Below are 19,782 nucleotides of genomic sequence, written 5' to 3' on the forward strand. Positions count from 1 at the left end.
AAGGCAGCTCCTTTCTTGAGCAACGCTGACCATAAAAATCCTTGTGCAAATTGGTGAGAGTGGGATAATTTATCGTTTCCATGGCAGTGCTGGAGGAGAGAAGAGCACTGAGGAGTGAGGTGTGGAATAGCAACAGAAACCTGGGAGACACAGATCACATTCCATCTTCCCCGTTTCTTTTCTTCTGAGTGGGTCATAAAACAAAAGCAAATGAGGCGATTGGAACTCCCTGTCCATTTTCCTGGGGCTTGTTTAAATGAGGATTTACTTCAACTAAAAGCTCCTTAGAGCCACTTAATTCTTCCAGGTGGAGTAAATATCTAGGCCAGTAGTAAAAATTCCTTACGGATGTCTTCAGGAGGGCACTTAGCAAGCACTTTGCTGAGAAGAGAACATCTTGGAAGCCTTCAAAGAGCAGAGTCAGTTCTTAATGATGGTGCATTAGATAGTGGGGCAGGACTTGGCATAGCCTTGGGAGTATTTGGAAGTTGCTCCAGTGGCAGAGGAATGAAATGGGCTGCAGAGCAGTGAGGGTACATGCTCTGATTTTCAGCTATTAGTCAAAATAACTCTAGCTAAAGTTTTATTTTGGAGATCTGGGCATATTTCACGATCAGTTAATGTTGTCTCCTGTGGTAGTGCATTGCAAATTCCTGTGAATTCCCTGAGTGGATCCCTTTGCCGTGCTTGTCCCATCCCTAGCGTGGTTAGTATGACCTGCCCACCACATGGACCACCTGAGGGAAGCTCACACACTCAACTTCTGCTTTTAGCTGAAAAAAAACCCCACACTGAGAAGAGCTGGAGATTTCCCATTAGGTCAAAATTTCCCACCTTCATTATTTGGTCTCTTTTCTGGATATTGCTATCCTAGAAGTACCAGTCCTTTAAGGCATCCTTTCCATGTTCTGGATTGGCAAAACCTATGTCTGAAAGGAATAATAATTATGCACTGGATATAACTGAGTGTGGACTGCTTGCCAGGCAAATAATATATGGAATAGCTGAGCCTGAGTGGATCCTTGGATGGGAATTCCTTGGACTCAGCCTTGACAGCTCCATTTGGGCACATTTCAGTCCACACCCAAGCTCTGTGTGCTCTCAAATCTCTCTGTACCTGTGTGTGCCAACCTCCTGGGCTGCCATTCGTGCTTTACTCCGGTTTTGCTCTAAAAAGGGAGAGCAGCACTGGGACTGTCCATCAGCCTCCAGGGTTGTGTGTTCCATGCAGGAAGAGCCCGAGGTGTTGGATGAACGTGGGCTCCCGGGTGTTCCCGTGGAGTTTGGTGTCACTCCGCACTAGGGACAGAGCCTCACGCAAGGCTGGCTGTGCTCACTCAGCTGCAGGAGGATTGCAGGGAAGTCCCAGCCTCTCCCAGTCCAGTCTCAGAAGGGAACAGCAAGAGCCTCTTGGAGTCTGGGCAGTCCTGGGGAGGGATCAGATCCGCACTGCCCCAGCCCAGGAACGCATCGCTCCATCCAAGGGCTGCCGCTGCCCACCCAGCGCTGCTGCTGGAGGCACCTTGCCACCAGAGGGAAAGTCAAGATGCTTTAGGATCTGACTGAGAGTGAAGTTGGTTGCTTTCCTTGAGAGCCGGAGCCCAGGTGTCTGTGAGGCTCCTGGATCATTTCTGAACTGAAGCCAGAGCAGGGCTCGTGTTTAACCTGCTCCTTCCTGGCTCTCGGTGGTGTGGTGGCATCCAGCCAAAGGTTGGGTTTGATGACCTCAGAGATGTTTTCCAGCCTTAATGATTTGGTAACTCTGGGACTGTGAGTGCTCCTGGGTCGAGGGCTGCTCTGTGACCAATTTACTGCCAGTGGTTATCCCAAACATGCAGGGAGGGGAGAGCCCAGCCCGGGCAGGAGCTCTGCACAGGGAGCCAGGGAGGACGAGCAGAGCTCTGCTGTTTCCATGGACGGCAGCTGGGACTCAGTGCTGGGTTCTGTAGGTCAGGCAGAGGGACAGGCCAGGGGAAGGACACATCTTCCATATCAGCACAGCCAGGGATCGGCTTCACATGGGCTCTGCTGCTGCCAGTTCCTCTGGGGTGAATCGTGTCCCAGAGGAGCTGCTTTCCACCCAGAGGCTGTTAGGGATTTTATACACACTCCATTTGCCTTTCCCCTCAGATTGGACAGTTGAGGTTTTTTTCAGGTTTGGGGGTTTTTTTGTTTCTTTTTTTTTAAGCTTAGGTGTTTTAAAAGTAACATTTTGGTTCGCCTTTGGAGTTGCCACTTGACTTCTCTGTAGCACGTCGTGATTAGTGATTAATTGCGCAGGACATGTTGTGGCTCCAGCCCGTGTCCTGGGGTGCTTGTCGCAGCAATGATGCACTGGGTGATTACTCACTCCCCTTAACCTGACAGCTGTATTTCTTCCCCTGACTGCTTAATGACCTTGGCCAGGTACGTGCCTTGTGTTTTGTTGGAGGGCGTTGGGGATGTGCAAATTGTTCTTTCCCTTGCGTGACCTTCATCCTGCCTCGGTAAGAGAAGGGAACTGTTCCATGAACAGATGGAGCGTTATTTCTAGAGGAAGGTGGATAACACAGGAAATCATTCATTCAAAACCCCTCCAGACAACTCAGATGTTTGCCCTGAGAGGGTGTTGCAAATCCTAGTGCAAGTACCTGCTCACACAAACTGTCCATCTATCTTGAAAATTGTGTGTGAATGTGCAAATCATCCGGTCCTGGAGCAGAACAGTGCCAGGGCCCTTAATTGAGCCATTAAGGAAATTAGGAATAAGCTGTAGTTACAGAAGAGATGTTTTCTAAGCCATGTGTGGGCAAGTTAGACTAAAAAAAGTTGTCAAGTCATAGCAGGTAAAAAAGAATGGTGTGCAAACCAGTCTGGGGACAGATAATTCACTGCTAAAAGCAGCAAACCTTCCTGCAAGTGGTGCTTGGCTCTTGTTATTCCTTAATGAATCGAATCTGTTAGCCAGGGAAAACATCATGTTATCTTGAAAAACAAATCATATTTGGATGCCTCTTTCCCTGCATTTGTACCCATTTTAACACGAGCACACTAATTATGCCGTGGAGATGATTTTGTTATGGCAGAAATGGAGCTGAGTTTGCAGCTGTAACTGTGGAGCTCTGGAGTGCTGGAATAGGTGCATGGGGAGAGATGCTTTTAATTCCATTGCCTTTCTCTTTAATATTTGTATCCCTGTGCTTCACGTGCAGCTTCACAGAGTGTTTCTGCTCCCTTGGGTGCAGAGGCAGGGGTCTGACTCAGGGGGCTCAGCAGCCTCCAGACTCCCATGGATGTGGGAATGGTTTGAGGAATCGTGTCCACGGCCCAGTTTCTACACAGATGGCCACAAACTCACAAATTCCCAGGCTTCCTGACATGTTTCCCGTTGCACAGGGAGCTGCATGAGTCATATTGCTCCAGCTCTGGTCCTTTTGGATGGAAATTATACTTTTAAATACATTCTGTGATTACATGCAGCAGCGATGGGCTCGTCTGGAGAAGCTGGAATTCGAGCCATTAAGTTGAGTGGCTGCCATTATGTCCCGTGTTTGCCAACAGATAATACACAGACATACTTCATCTGTGACAGCTTTGCCCTCTAGACTTCGAACAGAATCATCTTGGTACAGAGCTGTTCTCTCCAGCTCCATCCAGGTGCTGGTTTCCTTGCACCAGGCAGCAAATGCGGCCTCACGACGAGGTGGGGTGGGACAGGGAAGGGACAGCACCTGCTTGTGTCCTGTGCAGCGTGACCTGGAGAGAGGGGAGAGGGACACAGTGGATGAGGTGACGCTGATGTGTCCTGGTGGAGCCCCTGTGTCAGGGCTTTCGGGGCTCCTGCCAGAGCTCCGGGCTCGCAGGGTGTGCGGCCGTGCAGGCAGCTGTGGGTTTGGAGATGGGAGCAGGAAGATGCGCGTTCTCACGGCTCTTCTCACTGTGCCTGGGTCGCTGCTGGCTCCCTGAGCAGCCCGGGGGGCTGGGGGGCACTCCTGGGTCAGAATGTGGAGATGGCTTGGGATAACAGCGAATAGTACCTTGCCACCCTGTGGAAGTGTCATCCCAGCCACGGCCCAGCTGAGGGAGCGGGTTGGAGCCGGGTGCTGCCCTGAGTTACGCCTGTGGAAGGGGACATGCTGGCTGTGGCAGATGTCCATGAAATCTGAGAAGCCATCAGCCGGTGACTGCCGTTCATTCCTAGGCTGAGGTGAGCAAAGCAGCTTAGAGGTGCAAGGCTGCATATCCCTGTGCTGATCTGGCCAATCCCTGGAATGGGCTTACAGGATCCCATGGCAATCTGTGAGACATTCCCGTGCCTCTAACGAGCATCCAGTCATTACCTTCCTGTCGAGACAGCCTTTCCAGCCAGCACTGTCCCTTCAGCTTTCGTTCTGGGAATAAGAACACGATGCCAGATCCCACCTGGAGTGTGACTGTTGGAACCAAGGACAAAGGTGGGGGTGTGACCCAGCCCTGCAGTGCCACCCCTTTGCTCCCCACTGCCCCAGGGGCTGCTTCCCCACACTGGCAGGAGAGCAGGGTTTGCTCTGGGAATGTCCAGGGCTTCCCAGCTCTCTGAGTGAGTCAGGGCACGGGGCAGGAGGTTCTTGGGCCAGTCCAGGAGCCCGGTGGGCTCAGAGGGCTCAGAGAGCCAGGGTGTGCCACAGGCTCTGGCTCAACAGGGGTCTCAAGGGGAGAATCTGCTTTGCTCTTCTCTCCTGGCTTTATCCTGTTGAGGTCCTGCCTGTTTGCCCTCCCAGGAGCTGGGGGATGGAAGGTGAGATGTGAAATGTGGTTGCTGTGAGGACCTGAGCTGTGCCTGGCTGGGTTTGCTGTGCTCTTGCTGCCAGGGTGCTGGATGGCAGGGACTGCTCATCCCTGTGTTCCCTCAGGATGCCCTTGGCTGCTTTTTGGTCCAGGTGCTGGAAGTCATGAAGAGGACTTGTGGTTTTGCTGGGATAATTCTCAAGAATATCATCACTTTGGTGGCAAAAAGCTTTGTCTGACCATTTCTTATTCTGGGTGCTCATCCTGGTTTTCCCTGTTGCTGCTGGAATTGGAAGCAATGGGATTTTTCCGTGGGTGGCTCTTGGTTTGCACAAGAGCAGCTGGATGGGCTCTTCTTGCCCCTGGCTTGGGAGGAAAAGCTGTCACTGCCCCTGCAGTCACCCAAAGCCCAGGCTGGTTCCTGGGGCCAGGTGTTGCTTCTCCAGCCATTGCTCCCTTTGTGCTTCCTTTAATTAAATTTTCTGTGAGCTCAGGGTCTGTGAAACTGTTTGTAGATGTCGTTCCCCTCCTCTGCCAACAAGCCCCTCCTGGACTGTGTTGGATGGGAGCTGCAGGGACTTACCCTGAGAAACCAGGAGATGAGAACAGCAAATAAGGAGCCCAGGTGGTGAATTTAATCAGTGTAATACATTCAGCTGGACTTTAATGCAGCCTGGGCATTGATTCGCACTAATAACAGCCACCACTTTTCAAGTTCTGAGTTCTCAGTACTAAAAATATCCTTTTTTTTAAATATTATCGTGATGGCCTCTTACTACAATACCAATATATGGGAGTTATGCATTATTGAGGATTCCTGGGGATGTGTTTAATGCATTGTGGTTCAACATGACACAATCCAGGCCTCTGCTTCATTGTTAAATGGGGTTTTAGAACACACTGCAGTGACTCAGTCACGAAGGGGCTCTTGCTGCTGCTTCCCTGCTCTTGGCCCTCCAGGAGTGATGTTCCTGGTTTGTATTATTAGCCTTGCATTTGAATTCATTTCCTTCCATGATTTTTAGACCTTGTCAACTGTGTCAGCTTTTAGAGGACGAAGTATCCACACAGAATTTCGTGAGTTCTGCTCCTGTCACTTTCTTCATTTCCCTGGGAATTCCTGGATCTGGGTGAGGGAAGTGGCTGCACTGGGTGCCCCTGGTGTGTGTCCCTGTGCCATCGCTCCTGCTGGGGACAGCACGGCTTAGCTGTGTGTCACCAGCTTTGGGCTGGCTGGTGACACTTCTGCAGCTGCAGGGATACAGATCCCACATCTGGGATGAGCAGATCTGTGTGTTGTTCCCTTTGTGAGGAGTTGTGTTAAATAATTCAGTCCACTGGGAGTCATTTGTGTGATTTTCACCATAATTCCTTTCTGCTTTGGAAACTTCCACATCCAGAGCAACAGGTGATGTACATTTTAACATAAATATCCTTTAAAACGTGAGTTACTCTTGCTTTCCTCAGAGCAATGACAATTTTATCTCCTCTCCTTGCAAAAACCATTTGGTGGCTCAAATGAGCTCAGTATTCCCACAGTCTGCTCCATGGCAGGGAAGTTGTTTGCATTCCACTTTGAATAAGGACAGGCTTTTGGGGTAAAATGAGCCTCGATTGGGCATTCCTGACATTTCCAGTCAAGTCTTGGTCACCCCTGGAGGAGTTTGGAGGCTGTGGATTGGCTGCAGCACAGGCACAGGGATGCTCAGGATGGTGTTGATGCTGTTTGTCCACGCTGTGTCCCTTAGCCCAGGGCTCGGCATTACCCAGCAGCATCTTGTCCTTCTCTGTACATTGCCAGAGCCGAATTTATATCTCTTCTTTAATATTTACTCTGTAATATTTATTCTGTAATATCCTCTTTGCTTATCTTACTCTGCCCCTTGGGTGACTGAGAGAGAACCAGATCCCTCCTCCCCCGAGTGCTGCTCTGGGCTGTCCATGATGCCTCGATGTTACCGGGCCCAGTGCTTGCTGGGCTGGGACTTTATGGAACTGGGAACACTGGGAACACTGGGAACACTTTGTGGACTGCTCCCACCCAGCCAGCATCCTGCAGGCTCAGCCAGTGAGACTGGGCTGGGTGTAAAGCAGAGCCCAGCTCCAGCCCCATGGTCAGGGGGGATTTCAGTACAACTCCAGGTCCTTGAGGCTGTTGTGGCCTTGGCTTGGGAATGTCAGGAGTCCCTTCTGGGGGCAGGAGGCTGGGATTTGTGTGAAACCTTGGATCTTGGAGCGTGTTTATTGTTTGTTGCTGAGTGCTGCAGTGAGGGATCCGTGCTGACAGCCCCTGCCGGCCCCGAGGGCTCAGCACTGGCAGCTGCCCTGGCTCTGCTTGCTGAAGGTGCTGCTTGCCCTGGAGCAGTTCAAACTTGGACTTCCAGCCCCAGTCTCATCATTTATCTGAGTTTAAACATGATGGCGAATGGTTATTTGTAATTACTCTACATGAAAGGTATGTCATGAGGCAAGGGGAGGCCCAGGAGGGCTTGGGAAGCGATTAGGGTGACATATGCTTCATCCAGACAGCTCAAACCTGCACGGGCTGTGCTTCACTGGGGTCCCTCTGCCTTGTTACCACCTTCCATTCTCCTCCTTTCTGCTGCCAGGGTTTTACTCAGCTCTCCCTCCGTGGCCCTGCCTTGTGGCTGCTGTTATTAATAGGAATGACATGGGCAATAATCATAATAAGGTGGAAAATGAGACTAATGCCATCCCCTGGGCTCTGCTGCTGCAGCCTGGCTGAGGCCAGGTCATTTCCTATCTGCCAGGTGAGATCTTCTCAGGAAAGAGTAATTCAATGAAAAACAGAGCAACCTGGCGCTAAGGAACCTGGTGCTGTCTGTACGGACTCTCCACATAACGTATAGATAAATAAAAGATAGATAAAGCTTCCAACCAAGTGTGGCAGCCTTCCCAGAATATGGGATATGGGAGACTCTCACTCCAATCAGCCTCTTTCAGCTGAAATCCAGTCATTAGTTAAATTCATCAAAGGGCTTGAAAGCAGAAAAGGAAATTGCGTGACTTGTGCTTAACCTTTGGGTGATTGCACCTCGTGAGAGAATGAGCAAATCAAGTGGAGCTGCCCTCCCCTGTGTTTGGTGAATGAGCCGTGGGGCCATTCACTGAGATTGGGCATTATTCACTTTGTATAATTCCTGATGAGAGGTTTAAAAATAAACACACCATCAAAGGGACTCCAGGGAGATTTTGCAAGAGCAGGAGTGCAGCGGGATGGGCTGGGGTGTTCTCTTGTGCTCTTCCCTTTGTCTGCTCCATCAGCTGAGTGAGCCTGTCCTGGCTGGGAGAAGCAGCAGGATGTGGGACTGAAGCACGGGATGCACTGCTGCCCTCCTCACCCCATGGGCACGGGAGTTCATCCCAGCAGAGCTGTGCAGGGATCTGGGAGGTGACAGCAGATTCCCAGTCCCACCAGGACCCTGTCCTGGCTGGGAGAAGCAGCAGGATGTGGGACTGAAGCACGGGATGCACTGCTGCCCTCCTCACCCCATGGGCTCAGGAGTTCATGGGAGCGGATCCCAGCAGAGCTGTGCAGGGATCTGGGTGTTGCTGTTGGACGCGAAAGAAAGATGAAAGACTCCAAGTATTTCAGAAGGCAAAGAGTATAGAAGGCTTTATTGTCTAATTCTTACCACTTGATGAGGTGTTCTGATACAGATTTAACATGATTGGTGAATAGGAATAACACCTGTCTAATCCCATTGGTGAAACCAGAGCAACAGCAAAACCCCACCTGGAGAAGGATTGTTTTGGGAGAGTTTTTCTGCCAGGATTGTTTTGAGAAGAGGCTTTCTCGAGAGCTTTTCCCTTGGGAAGCAATCAGCACTGCTAGCAGGCTAAAATCCCTTCAGACTTAGAGATGCCAGGCCCACATGTGGGAGGTCCCAGCGCATTCCCAGCCCCAGCAGCCTGTGCTGTGCTGCTCTGGAGCAGTGTGAGGGGATTCCCTCCTGGATCTTGGGGAACAGAGCGGTGCTCTCCCTTGGCCGGGGCTCTGTGGAGCTCTGCTGTGTCCTGTCCTTCCCCCCAGCGCTGGTTCCTTTGAACACCAGCTCTGTGTGTCCTTCTTGGGAGCTGTTTGGGCTGCCTCCGTTGTGGAAGGGCCTGGTGAACGCAGTGTGGGCAATGCTACAGTGATTTTACAGGGCTTTTATGTTGTCGGAATAAAGGGCATCTCTGTACCAGAACAATTTGAACAAATGGCATCCACTCACCACGTTTCTCCCTCTTCCCCTCACAGCCTGCTCCTGTTCCTGCATCCTGCTCCTGTGGAGGAGGGCACAGTTTATGTAACGCTGATTTGGAAGGGAGCTACCCAGAGCTCTCATTTTTTACTGTTACAACTCTACTGATGCAGTAATAAATAGAGAAACACTTTCCTGCCTTAAGTTTATTCGTATTCCCAGAGACCATGGTCCTGGAAACTTTGAGGTCCTTGAAGTTTTCTAAGCGGATGAACAATGATAGATTTATTTAGGTTTTTTGGGGAATGTGACTCTTCATAAAGTGCATTTTGGGTTAGTGAGAAGCTCTGTGCTGAAAACTCCGGGTGGAATCTTGTGGGCTTGCGGTGATTATTTATCCCTGGAAGAGGCATGGACAGGTGAGAGTGGTTTGAATGGCTCTTTTGTGCCCATTTCAGTCTCCAGGAGCCACTAAGCTCCTGATTTCTTCTTCAAGTTGGCCCATAAGAAGCCACTAAGTGTTGATGAGTTGGGAATATTTATCAAAACGTTGCAGTAGTGGCTGATTTCACTCAAAGGTGTTCAATCCTCGACTGCCTCACTGCAGGCAGGGGCTGAGCTGGAGCAGGGTCAGACAGATTCCACCAGGCCCTGTAACAGGGACCTGTTATTCCTTTTATTCTTTATTTTCCTGCTTGCTTTGATGGGGACAGTTATTTGATCTTGATAAACGTGCCACGAAGGCATGGCTGGGAAGGAGAATTGTAAACTCTGGAGTCAAACTCCCACTGGGAGCGCCTCCTTTGTATCACTTGGAAGCTCCCCTGTGGCATTAACGACGCATTAAAGCCCTTTGGCTTTGGAAAGTGCAAGGAGAGAGGGAGGCAGTGGGGATCTGTGGCCAGATGGACCTTTCTGAGCATTCCCAGCACTGGTGAGGACAGAGTTCAGCATCCCTGGCTGCGCTGTCAGGGCTGCAGAGTCCCCTGAAAGCCTTCTTTTACTGTTTGTTGATGTTGTCATTTTATTTTGGCACCACCTCCAATGTAATTCTGTATTTCCAGTGGCCACATTCCATCCTGGAAACGACACCAGCTGGGAAGAGAAAGCAAATTCCTCCCAGCCCTTGAGCAGGAATGGTTTCATTCCTTCCCGCTGGCTTTGCTCGCTGTTGTAAAGCATTCACCTGTTGCGCTGGAGTGTTGGGAGCGTCTTGAAGGAGCAACTGTCGAGGGAGGGTTTGTGACTGAGTTACTGGAGGTTTGCTGTGGAAACCTGGGGGGAAAATCCTTGGGAAGGCTGAGGCTCTGATCCTGTTCTTAGTGTGCTTACCACTGTGCATGGAATTAGAGAGAGCCGTGTCTTTTCCCCCTTTTCCTTTTCCTCATGAAATCCATTTGTTTGCGGCGCTGGGATGTGGAAGTGGCCCCTCCTCTCTGTGCCCTGGAGTTTCCCTTTGTCCATGGCCAGGTGTTTGTTGGAGCAGTGCCTGGTGCCCAGCCCACACAACGTCCCCAGAGTTAATCTGCTCTTCTGCCCACTGAGAAAGTTTTTCCTCCACCCCAGAAAGTGCTCTGCAGGCTCCTGTAAAGCAGGAAACATTATTCTCAGGTCTGTAGTTCCCAAATGCTCCTGGGCATCTCTGCACTGATGTTATGAGGTGAAAGCTTTGAGGAGATTTCTCTTTGGGCTCTTTACTTTGAGCAAGCAACTGACAAGAATAATTGATTTTAATAGGAAGTAGGACTTGCACCTGGCAGACAGGCAGTGTTCAGGGGATGTCACGCTGAATGTCCTTGTCACCTGCTGCATTTCTTCTCCCTGCTTCTCTTTTCCCATGGATAGGACACTTTCCCAAATATCTAAGTTCTAATTTTTGTCCATTTACAAGGCTAAGATTTTGTGAATTCTTCCGGTGGGCACAGAGAACATAACTTTATTCCCATCAGCCTTCACCATCAGAAAACTGCTGTGTCTGGGAGAGTGTGTTTTAATATTTCACTATTCCTATAGCCATTATTATTCTTACATTCCGTTCTTTGGTTTTGGCAATGGCCAAATCGTAGATGGGATGAACATTAAGATGTGGGAAATGTAAACTTCTGCCTCAGCCGGTTAAACACAGAGCGATTTCCAGGGCATGATTCACCTGGCTGGAAGGTAGATTGCTGAAATAGCTGGGGTGAATCACACTCCAGATGTGTCTCTTTCTCTTCAGCGGCTATCAGGGAGTCCAGATGACTCCCTCAGCTGCAGTGTGGGAGAATCTGTCTTCATGGCAGAGAAGTTCCTTTCAAGGTCTTTGGCTGAATATCTCTGGCCGCAGCGCTAAGCCCAGCTTTGAAGCCGAGAGGAGTGAACTTTCTGGAGTGAGGAGCTCTTGTGATGAATTCTCTGAGAAAATAATATTTCGTGCTGACCTTTCTCCAGTCTGTCATTTCCCGCTGCTGCAGATGTCAGGTTCTGTCTCCATAACCCTGCTCTGAGAGAGCCAGACGGCTCCACGGATGCAGCAAGATAAATTAAACTGGATCTTTTCATTTTGGGCCCTGACATTCCCTCAATGGGCTCAGCACTTGGGATGCCTGAACTCCAGTTCTCACGGTCTTTCTGGTACAGGCTGAGCTGGATTTTGCGTTCCAAAAGGCCAAGGCTTGCTTGCAGGATTCCTGGGATGGGGATCCCATCCTGGGCTGAGAGCAAGGACCAGGGCTGGGCTGGAGCAGCTCGTGCTGGCGCTGATCACTGAGAACCTCGGAGCCTTTCTCCTTGAGATCGAGAAGCAGCTTGCAAAGCCACCCCAGGTCCTGACATGCCCTGAAAGCACCTTCCAGACCTGTTAACAGCGCAGAAAGGCCGAGGTGTGACCCCTCTGTGTCCCTGGGCAGTCCCTGCCAGCCCTCGCCGCCGGCCAAGCCCTGGGATTTGTGCCTCGGGCTGGGGAATGGATTTTTGCAAAGTAGGCTGGGCGGGTTTGAGGCACAGTCCCTCTGAAGTTTGGGCTCAGTGACGTTTCTGTGGCAGTTTGTGCCCAGAACTGGCTGTGTGTGAAGTGACAGCGGAGTTTCTGTCAGCTGAAGCAGAAGCAGCAGGAACACGGCTCCTGCGTAATAGCTCTGTTCCTGGTTCCTCATCAGTGCAAAAGGGACTAAAATACCCAATGGCATTAACAAAAGGAACAAGTGTCAGGCCAACCCGATTCATTTTTTGACAAGGAAACTGATTTTTCGAGCCAAAGAGAACGTACTCTGCCGCATTTACTGAGAGGAGCTGAGTGCAGGATCGCTGTGAGCCACGGGGGGAGGTGACCGTGGGGAAAGGGGGACACGTGAGGAATTACTGGGAGATCTCTGTGACACCAGAATAAATATTTCATGCTGTTCCACAGATCTCTGCTAAGGTGCCTTTGGGACTAGTATTTGCAATTCTGGTCATCTGTGTTCCAGAAAAATGCAGGCAGGGTACGTGGAAGCCTGAGAGGGCTGGTGAAATGCCTGGGGAGGGAAAAGCTGGGGGCTGGAAGGGCAGAACTTCCTCACCTGGGAAACCACAGCTGGACAGCATCTGGAAATATGGCAGCTGGGAAGCACTGGTGAGGGAGAAGAGCTCAGTCCTGGCAGAAGAACAGATAAGTGGTTCCTGGTACATTTGATACCTCAAATGTATCGTGTATTTCTCCAGCTCTGAAGTCTCATCCCTCCCAGATCTGTCCTGGGGTTCTTTGTGCTTTAAACTGATCCCTGTTTGTGAGAGCACCCAGGAACCTTGGCTGGGAGCAGAGCAAGGGCTGTGAGAAGGCACTGAGACACCTCTGAGCCTCCAGCTGTTGCACTGGGATCAGAAATCAGTCTCTGTTACTTCTCCAGATGTGGCTCCCCTGCTGTGCTGAGCCCAGCCCTGGCGTGAGCTGGGGGTCCAGCACCGTCTGACTGCAGCTGCTGCTGCTTTGGGTGGGACCCTCTGGTGCCCAGCTCCCTCCAGCTCTGTCCCAAAAGCCCAGATGTGGGCTAAGCCCTCTCTGAGGCAGGAGGTGCCCTCTGCCATCAGAGTTCAGCCATCACCTGAGGGCTCCTTCTGTGCCTTGGCTTTCTGCATCCCAGGACCTTGTGAGGCTGGTGTGGACAGGTCCCCTGTAGGACACACAGAGGGGACAGCTGTCTTCTGCAGCTGATTTTGAATTAGAAGGGACAGTTTGTCAAAGTGAAGGTGGGAGGAACACAGCTTTGCTTTACTGCCCACGGACTGGGTCCAGCTGGGTTTTGAGGATGAAAGGCACTGCCAGGTGAAACCTCATAGCTCTTGCTGCTTTGTGTGGCTAACTCTACAGCTGAAGGGCTGGAGCTGCAGCTGTGATTGCCCCAAACCCAAGGAGGTCAGGTTTTTAAAGGAAAGCCACTCCAAGGCACATGGTAAATCAGGCCCTTTAATCTGCTGACTGGATTGTCTGTATGACTTTAGTGTTCTCTCCGTTGATGCTGAGAACCTGAAGCTGTGCTGGAAGGTCTCCTTCAAGTTCTCACTGTGCAGGTAGTGATTAACAGGGGTTTGGGCAAGGCAGACTTCCACTGAGAGCTTCTGCACTTGCACACCCACAGCGAGGGGTCACTGTGTGCTTTGTGCTCCTCCCCGAGCTCAGGGGCCTCTGTGGCTCTCAGGGCCTCGCCACAGCAAGGTCTGGAATGGTCACAGGGTCGAGCTCTGTCCCTGTGAGCTCAAACTGGGACTTGGAGGGAGCCCAAGCCCGTGGTCAGGGTGTCAGTGGCAGAAGGGATGAATGAGGCCCAGGATGGTTCTGACAGGCTGCTTGGCTTGTGGGGAAAAATCTCTGTTTGCTGGGGCAGAATTCCTGCAGTGGGTGAAACACAAACACAATTCATTACTCTGCTAAAAACCACACAGCTGTCAGTCAGAGGAGCAGGGGGTGTCCTGGGCACGGGTGGGGGGCTGCTGGTGTGGAAGCCACCAGTGTTGGGAGCGTCCCTGCTGCCAGCACGGAGCAGGAGTTCCATGTCTGTCCCAAAGGAGACCTGAGCTGTGCTGGTGCACTTCTGAGGCTCCATGAGCTCCACGGGCAGAGATGTTCCCCAGGTCCTGTCAGACACCAGGCTGCCATCAGCCCAGTGTCCGGGGCGCACGATCTGCTCCGTGCAGACTGGCACCACTGCCGGGACGGCCGTGGGCAGAGCCTGGGCTGGGACAGGTCAGCAGCGTGTCAGGAGTGAGGGGTGTCAGTACATCACCAGCACTAAAATGGGCAGCCTCCAGTTTCAAAAAGAGCCTTCTCAATGCGTGCATTAACTTTGCTGGGATCTGCATGGAAAAGCCTTCCCCAAGCCTCTGACATTTCCACCCAAGTGAAAAATCCCTTTGCAGGACGCCAGCGCTTGTTCTCGCTGTTTTTGGGAATTGTCCCTGACACGGGTGCATGTTTGAAGGTGGGAGAGGAGGTGCCAGGCCCCGGGGGACACCGGGGCACGGCACCTGGAGCTTGCCCGGCGCGGTTGGGAGCAGGATGAGGGCGGTGGGAACGGCCGCGGCGCGAGGGCGGAACCGGCGCGGAAATGTCGCTCGGCTGCGAGCTTTGCTGCGTGTGCTGCTGTGCATGTGTGAGCCTGGGGCTGCAGCCGTGCCCTGACTGTGCTTTTCTCTCCCCAAGCTGATCAGTGGTGGTTCCATTGTCAGTGCTGAGGCAGTATGGGATCACGTCACCATGGCCAACCGGGAGTTGGCGTTTAAAGCAGGAGACGTCATCAAGGTCCTGGATGCTTCCAACAAGGACTGGTGGTGGGGTCAGATCGACGATGAGGAAGGATGGTTTCCCGCCAGCTTCGTGAGGGTGAGTGATTTTTCTGCTTTTTACCGCTCTGAGGAATCATTGCCGATGCTCAGGACATCAAGAACTGAGCTCTTCCTCAGTTTTTACTGTGTGTGTTCTCACTGATGCTGATTCCCACTTCTTTGCCTATTTTCTGTCCGAAAAAACTGGGGAGCAAAGAAGGTTTCTGCTTGCTGCTGCCTCCCCAGCACACAATTTTCCCCCCTCTGGTGCAGCTCTTGTGTCTCCCCCAGGTGTGCCTCCCCAGCACACAATTTTCCCCCCTCTGGCGCAGCTCTTGTGTCTCCCCCAAGTGTGCCCAGTGCCAAGAGCGAGAGCTCCGTGACTGTGACTGGAGCTGGGCTGCCCAAAAACGTTAATGCAGTTACTGCGGCCTGGGATAACAAATTGTGTTTGGTGTTTTGAGTCTGACCCTGCAGCCGGTGGTGGCAACAAGTCTGGAAAATGGATTTGTGTCAGGTGTGATTGAGGTGAAAACCTTCTTGCAGAAACACTCTCACCTGTGTCACTGACACGTCTCCTCTGTGCTGCAGCTGGAAAGGCTGAAGGAGAGCAATCTCGTTTTGTTTGCTTAATTTAAACACTGAAATATTCTGGGCCAGTTTAACCTCTCGATGCACTGACCAGTGCTGATTTCTTTGTGGTTCTGGGGAAAAGATTGAACAGCCTTTGGCCAAAAAACCAAATGAGCCAGTGTCTTTAGGGCCCCAGCCCACGGATCACTTGTCTTGGCCGAGTTCCCCGTCTCTCCCTACACTTTCCAGAGGCTGAGAGGATGCTTTTAGAAACTTTGTGGGGAGCAAAGGAGAGGGGAATCAGTGAAATGTCTGGAACAAATCCTGGCTCCTCGGTGCTGAGGGTCACAACAGCCTGACCAGGAAGGTTTCTTGCTTGTTCTGTCCAGTATCCCAATGAGACCAATCCTTCCATCAGCTCTGCAGGAGCCTGGCTTGGCTATTCCATCTGAGAATCACTTATTGAGGGCAGGCAGGGACCAGACACCAGACACCTGCCCTTGCCCCTCCCAGAGAGGGGAGCAATGCCTGGCTGTGCTGCCTCAGTGAGAATTAATATTTAAAAACAAGAGTTCTGGCCCGTTTTGTCTGCAGGTCTTGAAGGGAGGTTGGATGGGAAGATTTGCCCCTCCGGTTTCCAAAGCCCCTGAATAAGAAACGAAAGAACTGCGAGAAGAGCAGGTGATCACTCACATCATGAGGAGGCTGCGTTTTTCTCTGTTGTACTTCGAGCCCTGCTTTTTTTTAAGATGACGCCAGAAAACTGCCTGATTTAGCCTGGGTGGTTCTAGTTTTACTTGCAAAATAATCGCTTTTCTTTATATCTGTATTTCTTTTCTGCAAGCAGAGAAGGAAAAGGGAGCAGTATGTTGCATAGAATATGAATAGCATTCAAGTGAGGGATGTCAGACAGACCAGACAGGTATAAAGCCAAATAGGATTAATTTCAGGATGTTTTAGGCTTCAGGCCTCTTGGAAGTACTAACAGAAGTGCAGGAGAAGACCACTGCACAGCTGGGTTCCTCTCAAAGTCCTTTGAATCACTTCTGAGGACAAAACTGGGCTGGGAACCCAGTTTGCAATGAGATGTCTGACACTTCTTGCTCTGCAGCCAGATCATCTGAAAACCTTTGGCAAAGCATTTGGCACTCACGAAATCTCATAGCAGGGAACTTCACATTTGCAAGTGGAGAGGAAAACAGGAACCTGCTGATTCCCTTGGCCTCCTTTACATGACAGCCAGGGGTGACAAACAAAAACGCTGCTGAATTCCCTGCACACACAGCAATCGTCGTCTGCCTGCACTAATCCTGTTAAGTAGCTTGGGACTTGGAGAGAAGGAAGGTGGGGAGAGGAAACCACGGAGGTTTGGGGGCTCAGGAACTTTCAAGGAGAAACTGGATGATAAAGCAGTGGGTTTTGGGGAGAAGCAGCATTGGAGAAGTAAAATTTGGAGCCAGCAGGGAATGGTGAATGATTTCTGCAGGGAGCTGCTGCAGTCAGGGAGAAGGATCTGAAAACCCCCAAAGTCAGAAAGGTGGATAAGAACTTCAGAACTAAATTTAAAATCCAGCCACAAGCTGGGTTTAGACAGGGAAAGGTGTCTGTGGTGTATTTTAATGCCTGCTTTGAGCACACTGGACACCCACAGGGTGCAGCCGTGGTTGCTGCACGGTGCCTTTGAACATCCTGTCAACTTCCAGTGGTCTGACAGGTTGGGAGGTACAGCTGGAAAAAACCAGCAAGAATTTCAAACAAGATTTCACATTCTTGTGGTGGTAATGCCACTTTTTCCTCCTCTACGGATGGCAGAGCCTTGGGCTCTCTGTACATCATGGGCTACAGATGAGTTTTTGCATAACCAGCACATTGACACTGGCTCAGCGTTGGGAGGGAGGGATTTATAGCACAAAATAACAGTGCAGGGCTGCCCATGGATTCCACTGTTACACCCTGAGGTCTCCTTTAGAAAGCACAGCATGCCTCAAAACAAAGTTTGGATTGCAGAGCCCCTCATGAGGGCTCCAAAACAGCCCAGGTGAGACGCTCCAAACACAGGAAATCAAATGGCTTCGTGTTTGGGCTCTGACATATTTCCACTGCAAGGGGGATGAAAAGAGGAACGCTCATGGATGTTGTGCAGTGGAATCTTTCCTCAGAGACGTGACAGAGTGCCCCTGTCCTGGGCAGAGAGGGGGATTTATTCCTGTGTAAAGCTCTCCTTAGTCTCTTTGGATACCAGACTGAGCTTGCAGAATATATTTCTTCTCACCTCAGCGGTGCTGAGTCTCCCTTCCATATGTTACTAAGCCAAAGCAAAGAGCAAAACTGGGGCTGAGGAGCTTTTACTGCGGCTTCTTGTAATACCTGGTGACTGAAGAAGGGAAGAAATGGTGCTCCCAAGGCCTGAGCAAGGAGGGGGTATAAAATCTTCAAGTTCCTCCTGCAGGAGAAGGTGCAGGGGTGGAGAGGTGCAAAGGTGGCAGCGCTCTGTGTTCTCTCTCACCACTGCCTCGGTTCCCCCAAGTGTTGTAATTTTAGATTGATTTTCCTGCTGAAAAGCTGCCTTTGACCCACTTTATTTTCTGCTGCTAAAGGAAAAGTGCTGGATAAATTGGAGCAAGCTTTTAAGGTGCTGTAGAGAAGGAGACTCTGAACCCAGAGCCTGGCCCCAGTGCCTGGCAGCTTTTGCCTTTACTGGGCAGGTGGGTTTAGCTTTTAGTTGTGCCTGCTCTGTATTGCAGGTGTAATTCCCCATCTTGCTGCTTTTTGCCTGTGAGATCTGACTGTGTCTCGTTGAGCTCATCACTCACACGCTTTTCCGCCACTGCAGCCCTTGCATTAGCATTCCCTCAGAGCCAGGGGCATCAAGGTGAGATTTCCCAAAGAAAGGCTGGAGCTGAGGTGTTGGGTGGACAGCCCAGGATGTGCTGTAGTGCCTTCTAACAGAGATTTGATTCTCCCATGGCAAATCCAGCTTAAAAACAGCTGTGCTGGACGCTGGGGACAGGCTGAGCTGTGCACTTTGGGGTTTCCTAAAGGCCAGGAGCATTTCAGCATCCCAGGAATCTCTGTGCCACCTGCAGCTCAGACAGGGCCCCCAAAGGGTCACACTGTGCCCTTCCCTGGACAAGCTGCTTTGGAGGTGCAAAACCAGAGTTTTGAGGCCTTTCTTTGAGTCAGGCACAAACCTGCAGAGCCCCTGCCCTGCCCTTCCTCAGCCTGGCTCTGCAGTGAGCTCGGAGTTTTCTGCTCTGCCCAACTGTGTGTTCCAGTACCAGCACTCACCTCGGCTTGGGCTTTTGGGAGATGGGAGAGCCGAGCCCTAATTCCCAGAGTTCTGATGGATACAGCGGAGCACATCCAGTCTGCTGCAGTGTCCAGGCAGCTTTTGGTCCCTGCTGGAGCTGCAGCCCCTGGGAATCTGCATTTGGATTGCAGGGAACAGGGAGTGAGCACAGGGCCTGTTCTTGGAGCTGCTCTTGTTCACCTTTTGGGGATACAGAGCCTGAAGCTGTCCCTGTAGAATCCCCTGTTTTCTCCTCTTCCAGAAATGAGTAAAGGATGTTTCTCACCTTGGGTAGAGGGAATTTCTGAGGCTCGGAATGGAGAGTTTTAGAGAGGAGAGGAAGAGCTGAAGAGGGTTTGCTAAACTGGGGAGTTGGAGGGAGGAAAGAGAAGGTGTCAAAGAGCCTTTGGGCTGGAGGGTGTGAAGGACACTGAGGCTGGAGCCAGGCTAGTGAGGGGGAAATTCAGGCAGTGGGAGAAAAGAGCAGTAGGAACTCAGGAGGGGAAAGCAACGTGCTCCAGCTGCCTTTTCTTCTGCTGCTAAATGTCCTGTTCGTTGTCCTGGAACAGGATTCAGGAGATGGTCTGTGCTTCCCAGCAACCTGCATCCTACGCGGATTCCCAGCCCTCCCATGGCTGCACAGAGGCTGGGGCTGGCTGGGACAGCTCCGGGGGCACACAGCATCCCCTGCCACCTCCAGGGACACACAGCATCCCCTGCCACCTCTGGGGGCACACAGCATCCCCTGCCACCTCCAGGGCAGACACAGCATCCCCTGCCACCTCTGGGGGACACACAGCATCCCCTGCCACCTCTGGGGACGCACAGCATCCCCTGCCACCTCTGGGGGACACACAGCATCCCCTGCCACCTCTGGGGGACACACAGCATCCCCTGCCACCTCCAGGGACACACAGCATCCCCTGCCACCTCTGGGGGACTCACAGCATCCCCTGCCACCTCTGGGGGACTCACAGCATCCCCTGCCACCTCTGGGGGACACACAGCATCCCCTGCCACCTCTGGGGACACACAGCATCCCCTGCCACCTCCGGGGGCACACAGCATCCCCTGCCACCTCCGGGGACACACAGCATCCCCTGCCACCTCCAGGGACTCACAGCATCCCCTGCCACCTCTGGGGACTCACAGCATCCCCTGCCACCTCCTCACCCCTCCTGGGGGCTG

The 19,782-nt window shown here is 51.7% G+C and overlaps 1 protein-coding gene across 16 annotated transcripts in view; it reads left to right on the plus strand.

The window, feature by feature from the left end:
- Window positions 1-19,782, plus strand: part of ARHGEF9 (Cdc42 guanine nucleotide exchange factor 9) — a 207,089-nt gene that overhangs the window by 124,022 nt on the left and 63,285 nt on the right. For all 16 annotated transcript variants that reach the window (XM_058423250.1, XM_040084203.2, XM_040084206.2 and 13 more), the window contains one exon: window positions 14,611-14,790. In XM_058423250.1, coding sequence (XP_058279233.1) covers window positions 14,611-14,790 — 180 coding nt within the window. The remainder of the gene's footprint in view (window positions 1-14,610; window positions 14,791-19,782) is intronic.

Source organism: Hirundo rustica, chromosome 21 (genome assembly GCF_015227805.2).
Source record: "Hirundo rustica isolate bHirRus1 chromosome 21, bHirRus1.pri.v3, whole genome shotgun sequence".
In the NCBI taxonomy this organism is placed as follows: domain Eukaryota; kingdom Metazoa; phylum Chordata; class Aves; order Passeriformes; family Hirundinidae; genus Hirundo; species Hirundo rustica.